The sequence below is a fragment of the Xenopus laevis genome, chromosome 1S, assembly GCF_017654675.1.
Source record: "Xenopus laevis strain J_2021 chromosome 1S, Xenopus_laevis_v10.1, whole genome shotgun sequence".
NCBI lineage: Eukaryota > Metazoa > Chordata > Amphibia > Anura > Pipidae > Xenopus > Xenopus laevis.
Window position 1 is genome coordinate 170,175,010 of NC_054372.1, and position 18,595 is coordinate 170,193,604.

General features: G+C 39.0%; 1 protein-coding gene across 2 annotated transcripts in view; it reads right to left on the minus strand.

The window, feature by feature from the left end:
• Nucleotides 1-18,595, minus strand: part of LOC108707246 (ras-specific guanine nucleotide-releasing factor 2-like) — a 166,386-nt gene that overhangs the window by 47,787 nt on the left and 100,004 nt on the right. For both annotated transcript variants that reach the window (XM_041580489.1, XM_041580488.1), the window contains exons 11-16: nt 17,434-17,500; nt 12,796-12,932; nt 11,071-11,153; nt 9,357-9,605; nt 8,047-8,420; nt 5,615-5,743 (exon numbers count right to left, since the gene is read on the minus strand). In XM_041580489.1, coding sequence (XP_041436423.1) covers nt 5,615-5,743; nt 8,047-8,420; nt 9,357-9,605; nt 11,071-11,153; nt 12,796-12,932; nt 17,434-17,500 — 1,039 coding nt within the window. The remainder of the gene's footprint in view (nt 1-5,614; nt 5,744-8,046; nt 8,421-9,356; nt 9,606-11,070; nt 11,154-12,795; nt 12,933-17,433; nt 17,501-18,595) is intronic.

Below are 18,595 nucleotides of genomic sequence, written 5' to 3' on the forward strand. Positions count from 1 at the left end.
GTATATTTAGTGCATATGATTTGTCAATTTTCTCCAGACCTAAAGTTCACTTCAATTTGTCAAGTGTAATTTCACAACACATATCACTGCTGCGAGAGAAATGTGGTGAATTTTGTCTTGGCAAAAATTCAGTGGGGGCCTATTTATAAAGTTTAGAGAGACAAGGTGCCCCAGAATATATTGTAAATATCTCACCGACTAGTAGATGTGGTCCGGGTGCACCAGCCCCAGACTCCTAGCTTTAGGGAGCGACACGCCAGAAAAATCAAAGAAAGAACAGGGCTGTCCGGCACTCAAACGGATCCACAGGACCAGAATAAATTTAAGTTAAAAAATATATCTTTATTTTACAAAGTTAAAAATTAATACTTGCATGTCCATCCGCCCTACGTGTTTCGAAATGCGTAGGGCGGATGGAGATGCAAGTATACATTTTTAACTTTGCAAAATAAAGATATATTTTTTAACTTAAAACTTTTCTGGTCCTGTGGATCTGTTTGAGTGCAGGACAGACCTGTTCTTTTCTTCTTTGGCCTATTTATAAACATTGGGGCAAATTTGTACATGGGCAGTAACCCATAGCAACCTATCAGTGACTGTCTTTTTTCAGCCAGCTGCACATTGAGCAGTGACAATAAAAATGTGATTGGTTTCCATGAATTACTGCCCGGGGGCAAATTTGCCCGGTGTTTATAAATGAGCCAATGTGTATTTTTTCCATAAAATTGTAATGGGGTTAATGTTCTAGAGAATGACAGATATCACATATGTGGAATATTAGCATGGGGGAGGTGATGTAGATAATGAGATGCAAAAGTGAATGTTTTATATTTATAATGGTTGTTCAGACAGATTCATTTTCCTCTTACTCCAATTTCAAGCTAATTCTTTTATTTTTTTTTTAATAAATTCCCTTCTGGAGAGAGTTCCAGTTGCTTCTCTAGTTTGACGCTTCTAGTTTGCTATATACCATACAAATTACAATGCAGATTTTACATGAAACAAAAGATATGGCGCCATATGCGAGGGGGCAGTGTAATTATCCAGGAGAAGGAAGCCACTCTTTGCAAGGTCTCTTCTACAATTACTGTGGACAATGTCATATCAGTCCTTTAAAGTAAGAAAAAAAAGTCAGCATCTTATTGGCCTGTGTGTGGGGCTATCCGACGGGCTTCCCTGATCGATATCTGGCCGAAAATCCCTTTGGATTGCGGCCACATCTATGTGTGTATTCGGTCCCGCGATCCAACCACCCGTATCGGCCCTAGGGCCCACGATCGGATCAGCCCGATATCGCCCACTTCAATGTGGGCATATTGGGGAGAAATCAGCTCGTTTGGCCACCTTTAATGGTATCTAAAACAGATACCAACTGCTTTACCCACCTCTGCAACTGGTTAAAATGCCTAACTCTCCCTAAAGGTTAACCACTATACAGTATGTTGACCTGTCACACAAGAAAGACATGAAGTCTGTACGTTAAATAGGACACAGCCATAACTAATGTCACATGGTTTTTTTTTCCTCTCTCTTTCATGGCCATATCTGTATGCACAATATCGTCAGTTGAACATTACCATGGAAACACTCATAAGCTTCATTATCAGTCATTTGATGGAATGGATTTTTTTCACCTTGAATTGCAGTTACCATGGAGCTGTAAAGGAAGTTCTATATCCTGTGCGAGTGTTTACTATTTACCTGCATATATTCCCACATCCTTCCTTATTACATACCTCCCAACATTTTGAAAATAGAAAGAGGGACAAAAAGATTTGGTGCATTCAGCGTGGCAAAATATTTTGCCTGCGCCCCCTAATTACCATTTCAATACCATACAAAATTTGGCAGGTTATGGAAAGTTTGAACACATTTCTGGGGTTTTAGGGTCAGGGTTTTATGTGTTATTACAATTTTGCTAATGAAAGTGAATTGTCCTTTAAGCTGCAAGTCCCAGTTTCCCCAAGAGACCTGCTTATCTTAAATTGTTACAATTGTTTATTGCTTATCTTAAATTGTTACAAATATATCTAAGTGCACCAGCCACGTATTCTGGGCTCTCTGCCAAAAGCCGATTCATCTTTAGAAACTTTTTCTGGCTGTTTAGTGCAGGAGATCAAAGAGAAATTCGGGACATCATTAACAATCTGGGACTTCAGGTTGAACTGTCAAAATCGGGACTGTCCCATGAAAAACAGGACAGTTGGGAGGTATAATAGCATAACAGAAGTTCACAAGATTATCAATGTCAGTGTTCTAAATGCTTATAAGTCACATCCACCTGTATTTTGTCATTCCAGTTGTGGGCGCTGTGCATTTGGTCCCAGCCTGCTACACATTAGTAGGGTACAAAGCTTGCATTACATATGACCAGACACAGACATTGCAATTGCCATTAAAATGATTCTCTCTCTATACCATTACAGTTATTACAAGTAACACTGCTCTGACGGTTATGTACCATGACTACCTGTTCTGTAGTGATTAAAGCTGGCCATACATGCCTAGATTTGGGAAGATCGATTGGCCAGTTTAGACCACCGTAAATGACCACCTAATTCAAATTCAAACCTGCACCCCTACCATTTTTAATTTCTAGCAGTAAAAAGTTGCAACCGGGCAATTAATAATAGTTTAGACATAAGACATAGACCCCTAAATGTGATAAAAGGCACCATGTTTGCCCAGGAGCAATAACCCATTGCCACCAATAAGATGTTTGCTTTTAAACAGGTGACCAGTAAATGCTACCTGCTGATTGGTTGATATAAGTTACTGCACCTGGGCAAACTTAGTGCTTTTTATTAAATAACCCCTAAAGATTCCTTTAAAAATATGCACACTCTTAATATATACACAATATTCACAAATAATCAGGGCCGCTCCTGCCATGAGGCAAGGTGAGTACTTTGCCTCAGGCGGCAGCAAGCGGCCTGTTACAAGGGGCGGCAAAAAGCCACCTCTTGTAACTTTAAGAGCCAAATTCCCCGGTTTTAACCTGAAAGTTATGCTCAGCTAGATGCTGCCCCTCTGATACTGCTTTTTAAGCATGGAGCAGGAGAGAGGCGGCATAGGGGCTGCTGCCTCAGACGGCAGCAGCCCCAAAATCGCCCCTGCAAATAATCACAATAACAACACTTCACAAAACATTTAGGTAATAAGATCCCTCTTTATGTTTTGCTTTGCCCAAAAAACGACTATCAAGTATCTAGATCAGGGATCCCCAACCTTTTGAACCTGTGAGCAACATTCAGAAGTAAAAGGAGTTGAGGATTAACACTAGCATGAAAAATGTTCTTGGGTGCCAGATAAGTGCTGTGATTGGCCATTTGGTAACCCCTATGTGGCTTGTCATCCTACATTGAGCCTCTGTTTGGCAGTACATCTGGTTTTTATACAACCAAAACTTGCCTCCAAGCCAGGAATTCAAAAATAAGCTCCTGCTTTGACGCCACTGGGAGCAACAATCAAGGGGTTGGACATTTTGCTCACAAGCTACTGGTTGGGGATCACTGATCTATAGTATTAGAGAACATCTCTAGTCTACTATAGTCAGACATTGCTACTGTGTCTGTGTACTGTGAATATTGTGTAATACTCTGAGGAAGTGCCTGGAAATGGGGCACGAAACGTGTCAATATTTGTTTATTGCCCTGAGTCCAATGCTGACAGCTTTTAGTGTATTTTTTTAGTGTGTTTATACAAATTGTCCTTTAGAGGGTGCAACAATATGGCTGCCATAAGTTCTTAGGAGGAGAAGGTACTGTTAACTAATGAGTTATATTCGATAAAATTCTGTTTCCCCATGTAGAGTACCATTTAATGCAAGTTGCTTGGTGATGATATTACTTATTTTAAAGACCAGTGGTTGTCATTACGTGAAGAGTGTTGGTGTCTGTTCAGTGCCCTCCTCCCGCTTCTCTAAATGATGTTAGTGCAACACTTATTATAAGAATAATAGGGCTTGTTAAAATGTTTTCTTGTTTGCCTGGGGCGTTATGTAATACTTTTACCACCTGGCTGTAGCCTTAGTTGATGAAACAATTGAGCTTGTTCCTTGGCTGTGAGTATAGTAGGACTGACAATGATGATGAAAATGATGTTAGCGGCACAGGCTTGAATTAGGGGAGATTAGAGATTTCAATAAAACCGCTCAAACATATGGGCATGTAAGGGGGATGTATTGACAGATAACTTGCAATCCTGGTGGATGGATTGTTTTTTGATCAAAATAAGTTTACTGGAAAATATACTCCCCTTTTTGACAGGAGCTCATTCAGTCAGGCTTATGTAGAAAATGTGCATAAACACTCTCTGAGCTTCCAAAAATAAATATATAATGTTTTTTTACACACCTAATTCGACGGATTGAAAGGAAACCATGTCTGTGTATGTTTTCTAGTTCCATGCCCCCCCCCACTCTAATAATGCAACTGCTCCTTACCTTGTGAAGTGGAGTGTTCTGGGACTTCCAGAGAATCTGTGCACCATACAATTCAGAAAGCAACTCCCAGAAATGATCACTTCACCGTGGAACAAGATGAGGGAGAGAATTGCATTATGTTCTCAGCATAAGGGATTTTGGGAAACAGCTTCAGAACTTGAACTAGTGGTACGGAGAAAAAGGCATGTGTCAATGGGCAAACTACGAGGGGAAGTTGTGGACTTAAACACATGCCTCTGTTGCCTTCTCAGGACCTGGATGTAATGTGCACCCAGCACAAACTGTGGATAGGGTTGCAACCTTTTCTGGAAAAAAAATACCAGCCTTCCTATATATTAATCTTTTTCCCCTATTAATAACATTGGGATCAGCCATCATTTTTACCGGCCAGGCCTGTAAAATACCGGCCAGGTGGCAACCGTAACTGTGGAGCTATTGAGAGAGCACAGTGCATTGGGTGGGAGAATAGGAAGAGAAGGACTGGTGTGGTGGCAAGCGGATCAACTATGTGGAGGGTTTTGCAGGGTGGGGCTGGTGCCTAGCAGGTGGGGGTAAGATGAGCAGATGTCCTTGGTTTCCTTCAGTCTGTAGAATCATCAGTACATTTATATCTAGAATTCCAGATAGTTCTTATGTGCCTTTTCTAAATAACCCACCTGACTGAGCTCATGTCAAAAGAGGGGGGTATATTTCCTGTTAACGAGAAGCAGCACTTGTAGAAATAAATTAATAAATGGCTAAATAAATTAAACAACATCAGATCAACTCAGTTTCTAGCTTAGTGGGAAATGTAATAAAAATCACAAAGAGAACAAATTTGGGAATAAAATGTGCATGTTGCAATGTAATATTCTTCATTAGGCTTTTATGCCATTGTGAATCTTAATTGCACATTGCACACTTGCTTGAAGGAGGTGTAAACTTTTGGAGCAAACGTAACAACTTTTTCAATAACAAGTTTTATTACATACACTGAACACTATCGCAAATGATAAAATTAGCAATCGATATCGTACTGTCGCGCGAGAGGTGTACGCAAAACCCAAATTGTTCACTTTGCATTGTGAACAATTTTTGAGTTAGCGACCAATATTACATTCCCCCATTAACCTCTGAGCATTTCCTTCTGCCATGTACTCTATCAGAAGTTGCATCCTGTAACTTTCCTACCTCCTGTTGGGCGGTATCGGAGATGTCTAGGAGTTGAGGGGGACCTGGATGGAGAATTTTCTGCTGTATCTGTAGACTGGCTGCTCTCAATAATTGTCCTATCCAGTGAAACAGATTCTAAAACCGCAGCTGTAATTGAAAAAGGTACATTGTAATGTTATGGAGACCAAAAAAATACCATTGTGCACCACAAAATTCATTTGTCTTTAAATAGGTGTCACCACAAGGTGCAGAAAGGAGACATGGGAAAGGCAGAGAAACTGAAGGAATAGCGAGGAAGATATCAAACATCGACCATCAAATATCAACCATGCTACGGGAAGAGTGGGCATCCACCGTAACAAGGGTCGGGACTAGGGGTAAGCGATGAAAGAGGTAAATGCCTAGCACAACCCCAACCCCACCCCCCCACACACACAAACCTTTGCACCCAAGGCACATGCCTCTTCTGCCTACCCCTAGTTCCTGCCCTGACTAGCATTAACATCTCCAACACTACCTAATCCAGGAATGTCTATGGAGTCTCACCTATGAATGAGGATTTAGACCAGCACCAAAAACTTATATACCTCCAGTTATGGAACAAAGAATTATTCACATATTCTGTAAGGAACAAAAGCTACACCACTAGCTCTGTCTATTTCTCTCCCTGCACCACAACTTTAAAGGAGAAGGAAAGGTTAAAACTAAGTAAGACTTATCAGATAGGCCCACCTAAATATACTAGTAAACCCTCAAAGTAATGTTGCTCTGAGTCCTCTGTCATTTCTTTCCTTCTATTGTTTACAAATGGGCTTCGGTATCAGACCTCCTGCCTTCAGCTTAAAGGAACTGTAACACAAAAATATTTTTTATTAAAAAATCCATTCTACCCACACTAATAATAGATCTACCCTGCATAAAGTTTATTAATAGAAACTAAAAAAAAAATATTAAAAAAATACTGTTAGAAAACACTGCTTCCTGTCTACTGGAAAACGGCGATATAGCGACTCACTCTGCAGCTCTGCACTCCGCATCTTCTCCCTAACCCGACTTCTGCCAAAACTGGAAGTTATGAGCGATGCAGCTGCGGCATGCCGGTTTCCCTTAAATCTGGCAATGGCCAGTTTCTTGTTGTGACAGCTTTGGTAATGTCTCTTTAAATAACTGATATGCTCTTACCGTAACAATGCCTGAGTAGCGCAATGTCCGGAGCAGAGTGACCTCCTTGTGAAGTTTGTAAGTGGCGAGAGTGCGGCAGCCAGTGAGGTTACCATAGCGCTGCATGCATCGAGTCACATCGTTGCCCTCATTGTGCAAAGATTTGAGTGCGATCTCCTTCCTGTTACGCAAAGTTCCCTTGTGGACAAGTGAATCCGGAGCCCACATACTTGAGGCCAGTTACATAGGTGAGATCCTCGCAGCCTAAAGCCCCTGTCTGACCCATTATCTCCTTGGGCAGCAGCTCATCTGTCCTCCCTGGGGGGATCCAATCATCCCCCGACCCCCCTCCAGAAGAGAAGTGAGCAAGAGGAGCAGATCTCCGTGACTCTCTAGGATTTCCCTGTACAGCTCGGCCTCACGATGGAATCTCAGAAAGGATTTGTGCCTCCCATTGTTGGTCGTTGAAGATGCGGAGTGCAGAGCTGCAGAGTGAGTCGCCATATCGCCGTTTTCCAGTAGACAGGAAGCAGTGTTTTCTAACAGTATTTTTTTAATAAAGCATTGCTATTAATAAACTTTATGCAGGGTAGATCTATTATTAGTGTGGGTAGAATGGATTTTTTAATAAAAAATGTTTTAGTGTTACATTTCCTTTAAACCTCCTTGCCCCAGGCATGAGCATGCTCAGTTTGCTCCTCTTCACCCCCCCCCCCTCCCTTCTCTGCAGTAATCTGAGCCCAGAGCTATAAGTGAGCAGGGAGAGACTCAGGCAGGAAGTGATGTCACACCAAGCTAATACTGCAACTGCTATCCTAAACAAACAGAGAGCTTCTAGAGCTTTTTACTCAGGTATGGTAAAACATTCTACAGAATAAATATAGCATTCTAGCTTGCACTATTGCAGCTTATCTTTTGGCAATAAAATGCCTCCGTAGCTTTCCTTCTCCTTTAATTAGGGGCCAGGTGGACACCTTTAATAATAGGGGCAAAGTCATATGGCAATGTTTTACGGCCACAATAAACACTACTCTCTCTTTCTTGTACCCACACAGGAAACCAGACTTGCACTGAGCAAATTTACACATATAACTCATAATATTAATTTAGATGTTCTTAAACAGAGATCTGTGATTTCTGGGGCATGCCTCATTAAAAAGTTACACCTTTTGATAACAGACTCCCTGTCATGATAGGCCCTGGGCTAATGCCCCTTTAGATTATTTTAGAGTATAAATTTTGTTTTATTATATTACTTAGGATTACTAGTAACACTTTAAGCTGAATACCTCTTCGAATACTTCTTCTCAATTTGTTACACAAATCAATGCGTGGGTTTTCAGAATTCTCATCAATGGATCCGGGACTTTGCTCTGGAGAGGAGAGTCCTTTACTAAGATCAAGAGGTACTTTAGCAGTTGTGGGAGGTGGAGAAGTGGCAGGGCTGAATACAGAGGTAGGGCTGCTTGTACTAGATGAAGTGGATAAATCCAAAGCTCCAATTCTTAAGTTCAGTGGAGAATTAAGTGATAGTTTCCTGGCCCTGATTGGAGAAGAGGTTCTTGAAAGAGACATGGGTGGAGGTGAGGATAACTTGCGACAGAGATGTGGTGACTTCCCATCACTGATGTTTTGGGTTGTAGCAAAAAACAGTTCCAGGGATCTTAGAAAGAAGAAAATTGTCAAACTATACATGGAAGGCTTTAATAGATTTTTTAATCATTTAATAATAATTGTTTGACTCGCATCAATGAAACTTTGTTTTATGCAGTACATGTTTGCACTTAAACATATTAGGCTACAGGCCATATATTAATGATGGGCCTCATAGTCTGCCCTGTAAATTGGCTTATAAAGACCAAGGTGAGACATTTTACATTTTGTTAAGACACTAATTAAAATAAAGTTCCTCGTGTATGCATGGCAAAGTGAGTTTATATGTAAAATACATATAGGGACCCACAGGGATAACAGTCCTTATGACTGATGAAATCCCCTACATGTGCTATTTACCAAGTTTCTAGGCAGACACCTTAGTATCCATGCCATATTATTAATATATCTATATTAATGGGCCATAGAGATAGTGACCACTTCCTGTCACGCTTTGATATGGTGTTTGGAAAGGGGTAGTTTTTCCTCTTTGGCCTCCATCTTGTAAACCAGGTGAACGTGTGCTGGGGATCCTGGTGTCAACAAGGCCCAGATAAGAGTTCTGCCGTCGAGGGACAACATTTTGTAGAGAAAGTCAGGTTATGTATGGGTATGCTCTTGATTATAGGAAAGTAAGGCATAGCTAGACAGAGCAGACTTGTGCTCCACATAAGGATTGATAGCTGGAGGTAGCTCTCCCTTAGGCATAACTGGTTTAAAGTGAAGGGACCACAGTGCAAACAATATTCAGGTTTAGTAATTACTCCCTGAACATCTCCACTGAAGGTGATGCATGTTCTACTTTCATTTGCTGGTAAAGTACATTTTGGGCCAAGAAAGAGTAACACTTACTTAGGAGCATACCCAAGCGCTAGTGCCAGGAATGCCTAGGGTCAACTTATATACACTAATGTGCTTGGGACACAAAATGGAAAAAATTATTTACCTTAAAGGAATTGAAGTGACGGGTCTTTTGTAAATATCAGCAAGCTTCTCAAGCACCACAAATGCAGTAGTAAATATACGATAGGTGTGCAGGAATGTATTGAGAAAATCAATGCTAAGGAAGCGCAAGTCAGTTAGTCTCTCCAACAGGCGTTCCACACTTGCATAGCGGATCTGAGGGACTTTGCATGAGTTCAGTGTTCTACTAAAGCAGATATCCACATCATCTTTATGTAATCGGGCATCTGATCTAAAATACATGCAGACCGTTTTCACTAAGTCGGCTCCATAAAAACATGGCTTATTTTATCCTGCCAGTTACAAAGTGAATCCTATTTTTATAGATAAAAAAACAGCTTTACCTTTTAAGGTATATGCATGTTTTAAAGGAGTAATATACAGAGCTGGGTTTAGTATCAAATACAGGTATTAGACCTGTTTCCAGAATGCTTGGGACTTGGTGTTTTTCAGATAACAGACCTTTCCATAATTTGGATCTCCATACTGTAAGTCTACAAGAAAATTATGTAAACATTAAACCAATATAATGGTTTTGCTTCCAATAAGGATTAATTATATCTAAGTTTGGATCAAGTACAATGTACAGTTTTATTATTACAGAGAAAAAGGAAATCATTTTTAAAAATTTGGATTAGTTGGATTAAATTGAGTCTATGGGAGACGGCCTTTCCGTAATTAGGAGTTTTCTGGATAACGAGATTCCTGATAACAGATTGTATACCTGTATACTAAATTATACACAAAAATATAGTTAAAGAATAGTTTTGCATGGAATCCTGCACCTCTACAACTTCAGAGCAAGTATGGAATGAGAAGACATTATTTAGTCTAATTGCCTCTCCTACATAAACCTCTTGAATAATATCAGACACATAATAACTACTAGATCATTATTTATATTTAAAGGGGAACTATTGAGAAAATGTAAATTTCTTATAAGCTTCAGTATACTGAAATAAGAAGTTTTCTAAATACAATCAATTAAATATTCTGCATCATTTCTGAAATAATCAAGTTTATCTTCACTATCCCTATCTCAGCATCTGTTTCTCTTTTTTCTGTCTTCATGGAGTTGGGTGTCATATATTCATTGACAGTTAGATCCAATATATCTTATAGAGGGGCTCCTTTTGCCTAGAAGATAAATTAGAGCTCACTCTATTAAAATCACCAGACATCATGTCTCTCTAAATGCAGGATTTGTGCAAAAGGCAGTTATTTTGTTAGATTATGTTGGTACTGGAATCAGTTATTTGAGCTCTAATACATCTGCTAGGAAAGGGAGCCTCCTTATAAGATATATTGGATCTAACTGTCACTGACTATCTGACACCCAACTGCTGCATGAAGAGACAATGAAGAAAAAGGGATGGTGAATATTAACTTGATTTTTTCAGAAACTATGCAAAATATTTAATTGATTGTATTTTTTATCTTATTTCAGTGTGATGAAGCTTATATTACATTTTCATTTTCGCTATAGTTCCCCTTTAATATGTGTGAACAATGATGGCTGACATAAAACCATAATCAATCTGTGCTTGAAATGAAAAATAATTAAAACTTTAATCTGAGCTGTTATCCCTAACTAACTAATGGATATTGTCTGTTTTGTAAAATGGGAGTGGGCCTTTTTAGAGCTTCCTTCTCTCTCTTCTCATCTTTGCTTAGGAAATGTGCAGTACAGTACTTACCTGATCATGTGTGGGACTGTAACTTTGGAGTTCTCCTCAAATACATTGCTCATCAAGCCATTGCACCTTATGTTCTCTACACACTAGAGAAAAAGTCAGAATAGTAATGGAATAAACTGCAAACTAGGAGTAAAATCAACATTCTATAGCTACACAGCATGTGTAAAATGTAAATGCTATGTTAGTATGGAGAAATATGTATGCATTTGCATAAAATGAACATTTACAGATGGACTATATAACCTATTACCAAATGTGGATAGTGGCCCTTTTGTAATGGGTATGCTTGGGACCTTGGGTTTTCCAGATATGGGGTCTTTCCATAATTTGAATCACCTTACTTAAAGTCAACTATAAAATACGTTAAATATTAAATAAACCTAATAGGATTGTTTTGCCTTCTAAAATAATTAATTATATTTTAGTTGGGATTAAGTACTGTTTTATTATTACAGTGAAAAAGGAAATCATTTATAAACATTTAATTATTTTATATAATGGGTGTCCATAGGAGGTGGCCTTCCCGTAATTCTGAGCTTTCTGTATAACGGGTTTCCAGATAACAGATCCTATACCTGTACTTTTTTTGATTTGATCACTTGGCCATGATATGCAAGGAATTTTCCTCTTATGGAAAGCGTAATGTTTACTACTAACCTAGTCGACTAGAACTGTGGCAAACGTTAAATCTTTTATTACATAATTCTTGGGTGATCAACGTTTTTACCCGTGAGCCACATTCATATGTAAAAAGAGTTGGGGAGCAACACAAGCATGAAGTAAGTTCCAGTGGGTGCTAAATAAAGGCCATGCTTGGCTATTTGGTTGCCCTATGGGGACTGGCAGCCTCCAAGATGTTCAGTTTGGCCATAAATCTGTTTTTTTATGAGACAAAAAATGTCTCCAAGTCAGGAATTAAAAAAGAAGCACCTACTTCGAGGCCACTGGGAGCAACATCCAAGGGATTGGTGAGCAACATGTTGCTCATGAGCCACTGGTTGGGGACCACTGACATAACCTTTAGCTATAATAATGGGCAAATATGGGATTTTCTTCATATCTCTAACGCCATGCCTTTTTTCAACTAATTACTAAACCTAAGTAATATTTCTAACGTGTATTATTAAGGCTTATAAACTTAAGCAATATTGCAGCTCCATTCGGAGAATAGCAAATGCATAGTGGCATAACCCGATATAAGCGAGGAATTTAGAAATAATTGCAAGCTTTTTGACACAAACTGCCATTTAGAACAGGTTTCTTAAAAATCCACCATATACTTACTTCACTAGTATATGAGTTAACAGGAAAATGTAATGGGAAGGCAATAAGTTTGGGGTGATTTTTTGTAAAATACATTTGTACTTATTTATTTTAATGGCAGCACATAACAGGGCATATTTTTCAAGAATCTAATTGTGAGTTGTGTGAGGGTTTTTCTACCTAACTCGAATTTTAAATGTTTGCGTGTATATGGAAAAAATCTGAATGTCTAATGAAATGCATTGGGAAGAAAACTCTAATGATCGAGTTCAAGTTTTTTAAAAAAAATTTAACAGTCAAATTTTCACATTTGTTTTCTTTTGTTCTTATTGTTTTTGAAAATTTAACTCGAATGTGTTAGTTTGGGAGCAGCAAAAATTTGAATCGTGGAAAAAATCACATTTGATTTTTGATAAATCTGCCCCTAAATGTATCTTATAGGGAAGCCACATGGCAATGTACCTGGCTGATATCACTTGTCCAAGCAGCTTTTTCTTGACGTGAAGGTGCAAGAAGAACCACAGTAAATGGAGGGGAATCAACTGATTCTACAACAATCTTGAAATCCAAATGTCCAAAAACATACCCTGTGCCCTTTGCTAAAAAAAAGAGAGGAAGGCATTACTGCAAGTACAGTAACAAAAATCATTAACTCACTATGGCTAGAACTACTGAAGCCGACACATCGATATGCGACAAAACGCAGGTGATGTGTCGGATGTTCTAAAGAAAAGGAAGAAGTAGTAAAGGAGAAATCGCAGGTAAGAATTACATTTATCCGACTGTCGGATGAAAACGCAGCGCTCTAGACGCGTTGTGGAGTTCTAGCCTAAAAGGGGAACACGGAAATTCATTTTAGAATGATGTAAACAGTGCTATTCTGAGACAGCCTGCATTTGGCCTTTGTGATTTTTAAATGATATGCTTTTGTTCTGCAGCTTTTTAGTTCAGAGTTTAAGCTGTAATCTTGTTGCTACGGTCCTACTTAGCCTAGCAACCTAGATGTAGTTCGGACAGCAAAAATTTTTTAAAAAAATGAGACCAACTATAAACTGACTCACAGTCTATATTGTATTAAAATATATTCTTCTTATACAAATGTTATGTTATGTACTATTTTAATTTTTCCTTGTAAAAAAGTTACTTCTCTTAGGAAAACCCTGCCATTTGCAGGTACACCATTTATTAGACCCGTCTTTGGTAAGTCTTACCACCTGTAAGCAGGGACAAGAGTGTAGAGACATCTATGAAACCCACCAGCATTTGTGTCACATGGTTCGAAGGGTTCCAATATACAGTGATCCATCGATAAGTTCAAGGGTAACTGGCACTGGCCACATCTGGTACAATAAGTGGTTTAGTCAGCACGCTCCAAGAATTGGCTTTAATCTGGTGCAAGTCATCCAATGTCCACTTTACACTGTTCTCTCAGATCAGCATACTCACAAACAGCACCAGCCACAAGATTCTTGGATTAAAACGCCTTTATTAGGACATGGGCTCTGACCCAAAAAAAATCAGCAACGTTTCAGACTGCCGTGAGTCTTTTATCTGTGAGTATCCTGACACAATAACACACTGGAAAGTGTCTTCAAGAGACAAACCACTTTAGGGCAGATTTATCAAGGGTCGAATTTCGAGGGTTAAAAAACCCTCGAATTCGACCCTCGAAGTAAAATCCTTCGAATTCGAAGGATTTTAGCGCAAAAGCTTCGATCGAGCGATCGAATAAAAATCGTTCGATCGAATGATGGGGAAGGTCCCCATAGGCTAACATTGAACTTCGGTAGCTTTAATCTGGCGAAGTATGAAGTCAAAGTTTTTTTTTAAAGAGACAGTACTTCGATTATCGAATGGTCGAACGATTTTTACTTCGAATCGTTCGAATCATTCGATTAGATCGAATTTGACCAATTCGATGGTCGAAGTACCAAAAAAATACTTCGATATTCGAATATTTTTTTATTTAAACTATTCACTCGAGCTTTGTAAATCTGCCCCTTTATGTAACCTAGCATAAAGAACTTAACAGATAAGTACAGCCAAAGAATTGTGTTCCACTTTATGTATTAGCTTTCCTTTGAAGCGGAACTGTCACCTACACTTTAAAAGCTATCTAATAAAAGTTGTTTGCAAATTAAACATGGAAGTCAAATTCTTATTTTTATTAAAACATCCATACCTGTTCAAATATCTGAGCTGTCAATCATATATTACCTGACCCAAAACCATTCACTTTCCATTCAGCTCTATAATTGTGTAGGGCACTGCGCATGGGCATTAGGCCCCCATTCTGGTGCATGCACAAGATTTTGGAGCGATAACATTTTTTTCTTGATAACAGTATCCACAAAATGGCTGCTGCCTGCTTGCTGTGATTGATTTATTAAAGGGGTGAAGTGGCCAGAAATCTAATCTGCAATTTACCAACAGGCCAATTTACTAACAGGTGTAGAGGACAATTTGCTTTCGAAAGAGTACATCGCTAAAGAAGTTTTGCGCCCTTTCGCCCTTCCATGCGAATTTTCATTGCAGTGAACGATCCATACTAAATTCTCTCACCCAAGTGAGACTTTTCATACGTAAATAATAAATATAGTGTACGTAAATTTTATTTTGCTCAACTAACATGAGAAAATAATTTGGAATTATTTCTTAGGGTGACAAGTCCCCTTTAATAAAGAAATCATAAAAAAGTAAAACAGCAACAGCAAAATGTCAAGTTAACTCCTGCTGACTAAGTAATGGAGTGGCACTGACAAATTAGGTACTGGGCTTTGTATTATACTGATACCCACATAATTCTCAGTGCAGTGCAGCCAATAAGGCATGGGGGAAATCAGACAAGCCTCATTAAATGCTGCTGAAATACAGACAAACAGCATGGCTTTTATAGATCATTTGTTTGCCAACTTCAACTAAAAACAATGGCAACTGCAGACTGCGCAGCAAGGTGCACTTTCTGTCTGTTAAACGTGACAATAGCTGTAGCAAGTGCCTAAACATAAATGATAACGTAAATACATTTTTTTTGTAGATGTGAGGCAAAAAACTGATACTTGCAGGCCCGGACTGGCAAACTGTGGGTTCTGTCAAATGCCAGAGGGGCTGCTATAAGATCCCATAGAAAGTCAGTATTTAGTGGGCTGGTGAGGGCTGTTTGGGCCTCTATGTGGGCTGATTGGGCCTCTGTGTACCTGAAATGCCAGGGCCTATTTTAATTCTCAGTCCGGACCTGGATACTTGTATGGAAAATGTCTTGCCGCCACCAAATCCCTTATACCTTGCTACTCTTAAGATGGCCATGGATGCACAGATAATATCGTACGAAACAAATTTTTGTAAGATATTTGGTGCGTGTATGGTGGGAAAAGAGCAGACCGATATCGTCAGAAGACTTGGATATCAGCTCGTCGATTGGGCTGGACAGAAAATTATGATCGGGTTCCTTTGAAGACACCCAAACATCGGCCATTATTAGTGCTGAATCGTCAGATACAGGTAGAATTCTATTGTTTCTACCTGTATATCTACCTGTATATCTGATGATTCAGATATACACGTGTGTTGAAACGAACGATCTTTCTTGGAAAGATATTTTCCAAGAAAGATCGTAATTGCTATGTCTATGGCCACCTTTTTTCTATTTTACTTCTATTAGAAGCTTTATTCTAGTCTCATTCTGTTAGATTCACTGCAATTCCAATACCTAAACACTCTCGGATTTGGGAGGGGCACAAAAGCTAATACTTTACTGCTCATTCAGGAAGGCACTTGCACCCCTTGTGTGCTGCACTCCAGCCCTCCATGATGATCACAGAATAAGGATGCTAGCCATTTCCTTACCACCTGCCTTGCAGTAGGAGATAAGATATGGCCCTTATGAGGGTTGCAAGTCCTGCTGCTCTTACCTTGTGCCTCAGAATGATGGGTATAGGCAGGAGGTGGCACTTAGGTACCACCTGCCTGTCCCTTTTGAATAGGGTTTGACCTAACACAGGCAGTGTTTGATTCAGAATGCAATCTGTACCTACAGGCTGCGTCTATTTGCACAATGGTCCATGCGGTGGGCAAAGTACATGAAATGTCCCACTGCCATAAGACATGAGGAAAACAAGTCAAAGCACAGAAATTCATGTTCATGAATGGTGCTACAGAGTCTCCAGGGTGTATTTATGCAATTAAAAAATTACAAATGCTCCACCAAGGCTTCTTGTTCGAAGGGTGCCATGATCTGCATTTGCATCCCAAAGATGGCCTGTATTTCTGTTAAAGGAGCTGTCTATCAGTTTTTATTTAATAATAGTTTGCCCTTTACGACTTTCTACTCAGTGATCCTTGGATCCAGCACACTCTATATACACTGCATTAATGTAGTAGTCTCCTGAACTTACAATACATTTCTACACAGTGCTACGCAATATGCTGGCGCTATATAAATACATGTTAATAATAAATACTTGATCAAGAGTTTGTTATTCCAGATTCTCCCTAATTTTATCATCATAGTTGTTATCATCATTTGTTGATATAGCTCCAGCAAATTGTGCAGAGCCTTACATTGGTTTATAACAAACAGGGCTCCTACAATAATTTGACAAACAAGGATTACGGAGTAAACCCAAACAGAGGGCCCTGTCAACAAAAGTTTACAATCTTAAACGTTATTGAATTACCCCTATATGTAATAAAAGGCACTAAGTCTGCCCAGGAGCAGTAACCCATAGCAACCAATAAGATTAAGTTTGCTTTTAAACAGTTGCTGACTGGTTGCTATGTGTTACTGCACCTGGGCAAACTCAGTGCCTTATATTATATAAACCCATTAATGTCAGACACCCTTGTGCTGGTAGCAATTGGGCAAATGCCTTCTTTGCCCATTTATTGGAGTAGTATTGCTAACTGCATCATACCGAAAAAGGGGTTATTTGTTGATGTTTACCCAACTTATGTATCTAAGAAAACTTTAGCCATGCTACTACATAGCCTTCAAAGTGTCTGCTGCCTGCCAGCTTATAACAGGGCAACAGGTTAGGTGTCTAGTACACCCGGGGTTAGTGGTCTGACTGTATATCTCTATGGAAAAAAACAGATACTTACATTCATCTTCACCTATATCTGGTTCTTCAATTAATGTGCATTCTATCAACGACAGGACTCCCCCTGTCTGTACAGAAAAAAAGACAAACTTCATACATATAAAGCAATATTACCCACTGCACATGTAATAAGCTACTGTGTATTATGCATATTTCTTTCAACTGCTTATTTGTTGATGTCCCATGAAATCAAATTATCTTGTAAAATGCTTGGGGTCAGTGTTGTAAACCATATATCGCCCCAAGCATAGTGCCAAGAGCAGTACAGAGGTGGGGAGAAATACCTGGGAGGCATGTTATATGGAATGGGATAGACATTTTTTTCTGCACAGTAACCAAATATACATATGTAGTCCAAAACTCAGCCAAAATTATGTAAGCCCAGATAGCATAAAAACAGTAAGAGAAAAACTGCTGCAACATATACAGTAAACTGTCTATAAATGAAAATTCCCCTGAAGTGCGATCTAATTAATTTCTGTTAATTTTTCTGTCAAGCGTTAATAACAGGCTTCACCACTGAGAGTCGTCAGAGGGGCGGATAATCTGCTGTAGTAAACTAGTGAAGCAGATGGCTAGCCGATTTCTAGTTGTTTTAATAATAATGGCAAAACTGAATTTAACTACTCCCTTCCTATAATAAATAACAAGTCTTTTTTATGTTTTATAGGAAGGGTTGAGATAATTACATCAGGGCATGAAATTATACCAATGGTTTGATAGGGGGCTTTTTCATAGTTTCCTTGTATGGAAATATTGAAAATAATGTACCATTGGCAAAGATATTTTATTTCATTCAAAATGTATTGCAGAGAGAATAACAAACTTCATACATATGTCCTACCCTATATGTAAATAAAATTAAACTATAATAATACTTTATTTAATATGCCCCCACATGCCCAGCCCTTGATAGAATGCAGTTACCAGTGAGTTGGTAGGAGTTGCAGTCCAATTACAATAGGGAGTTTATTTATTAAAATTGGAGACATCGGTTATGTTGCCCACAGTAATTATTTTTGAATAGTCACCTACAAATTAGAAAACAAAAGAAAAAATCTGATTGGTTGCTATGGGCAACATTACCTGTGTTGTTTTTCTCCAGTGTTGATAAATACGCCCCTAGGGGTCGTAGAGTGGGCATGGGATATATTAGGAAGCAT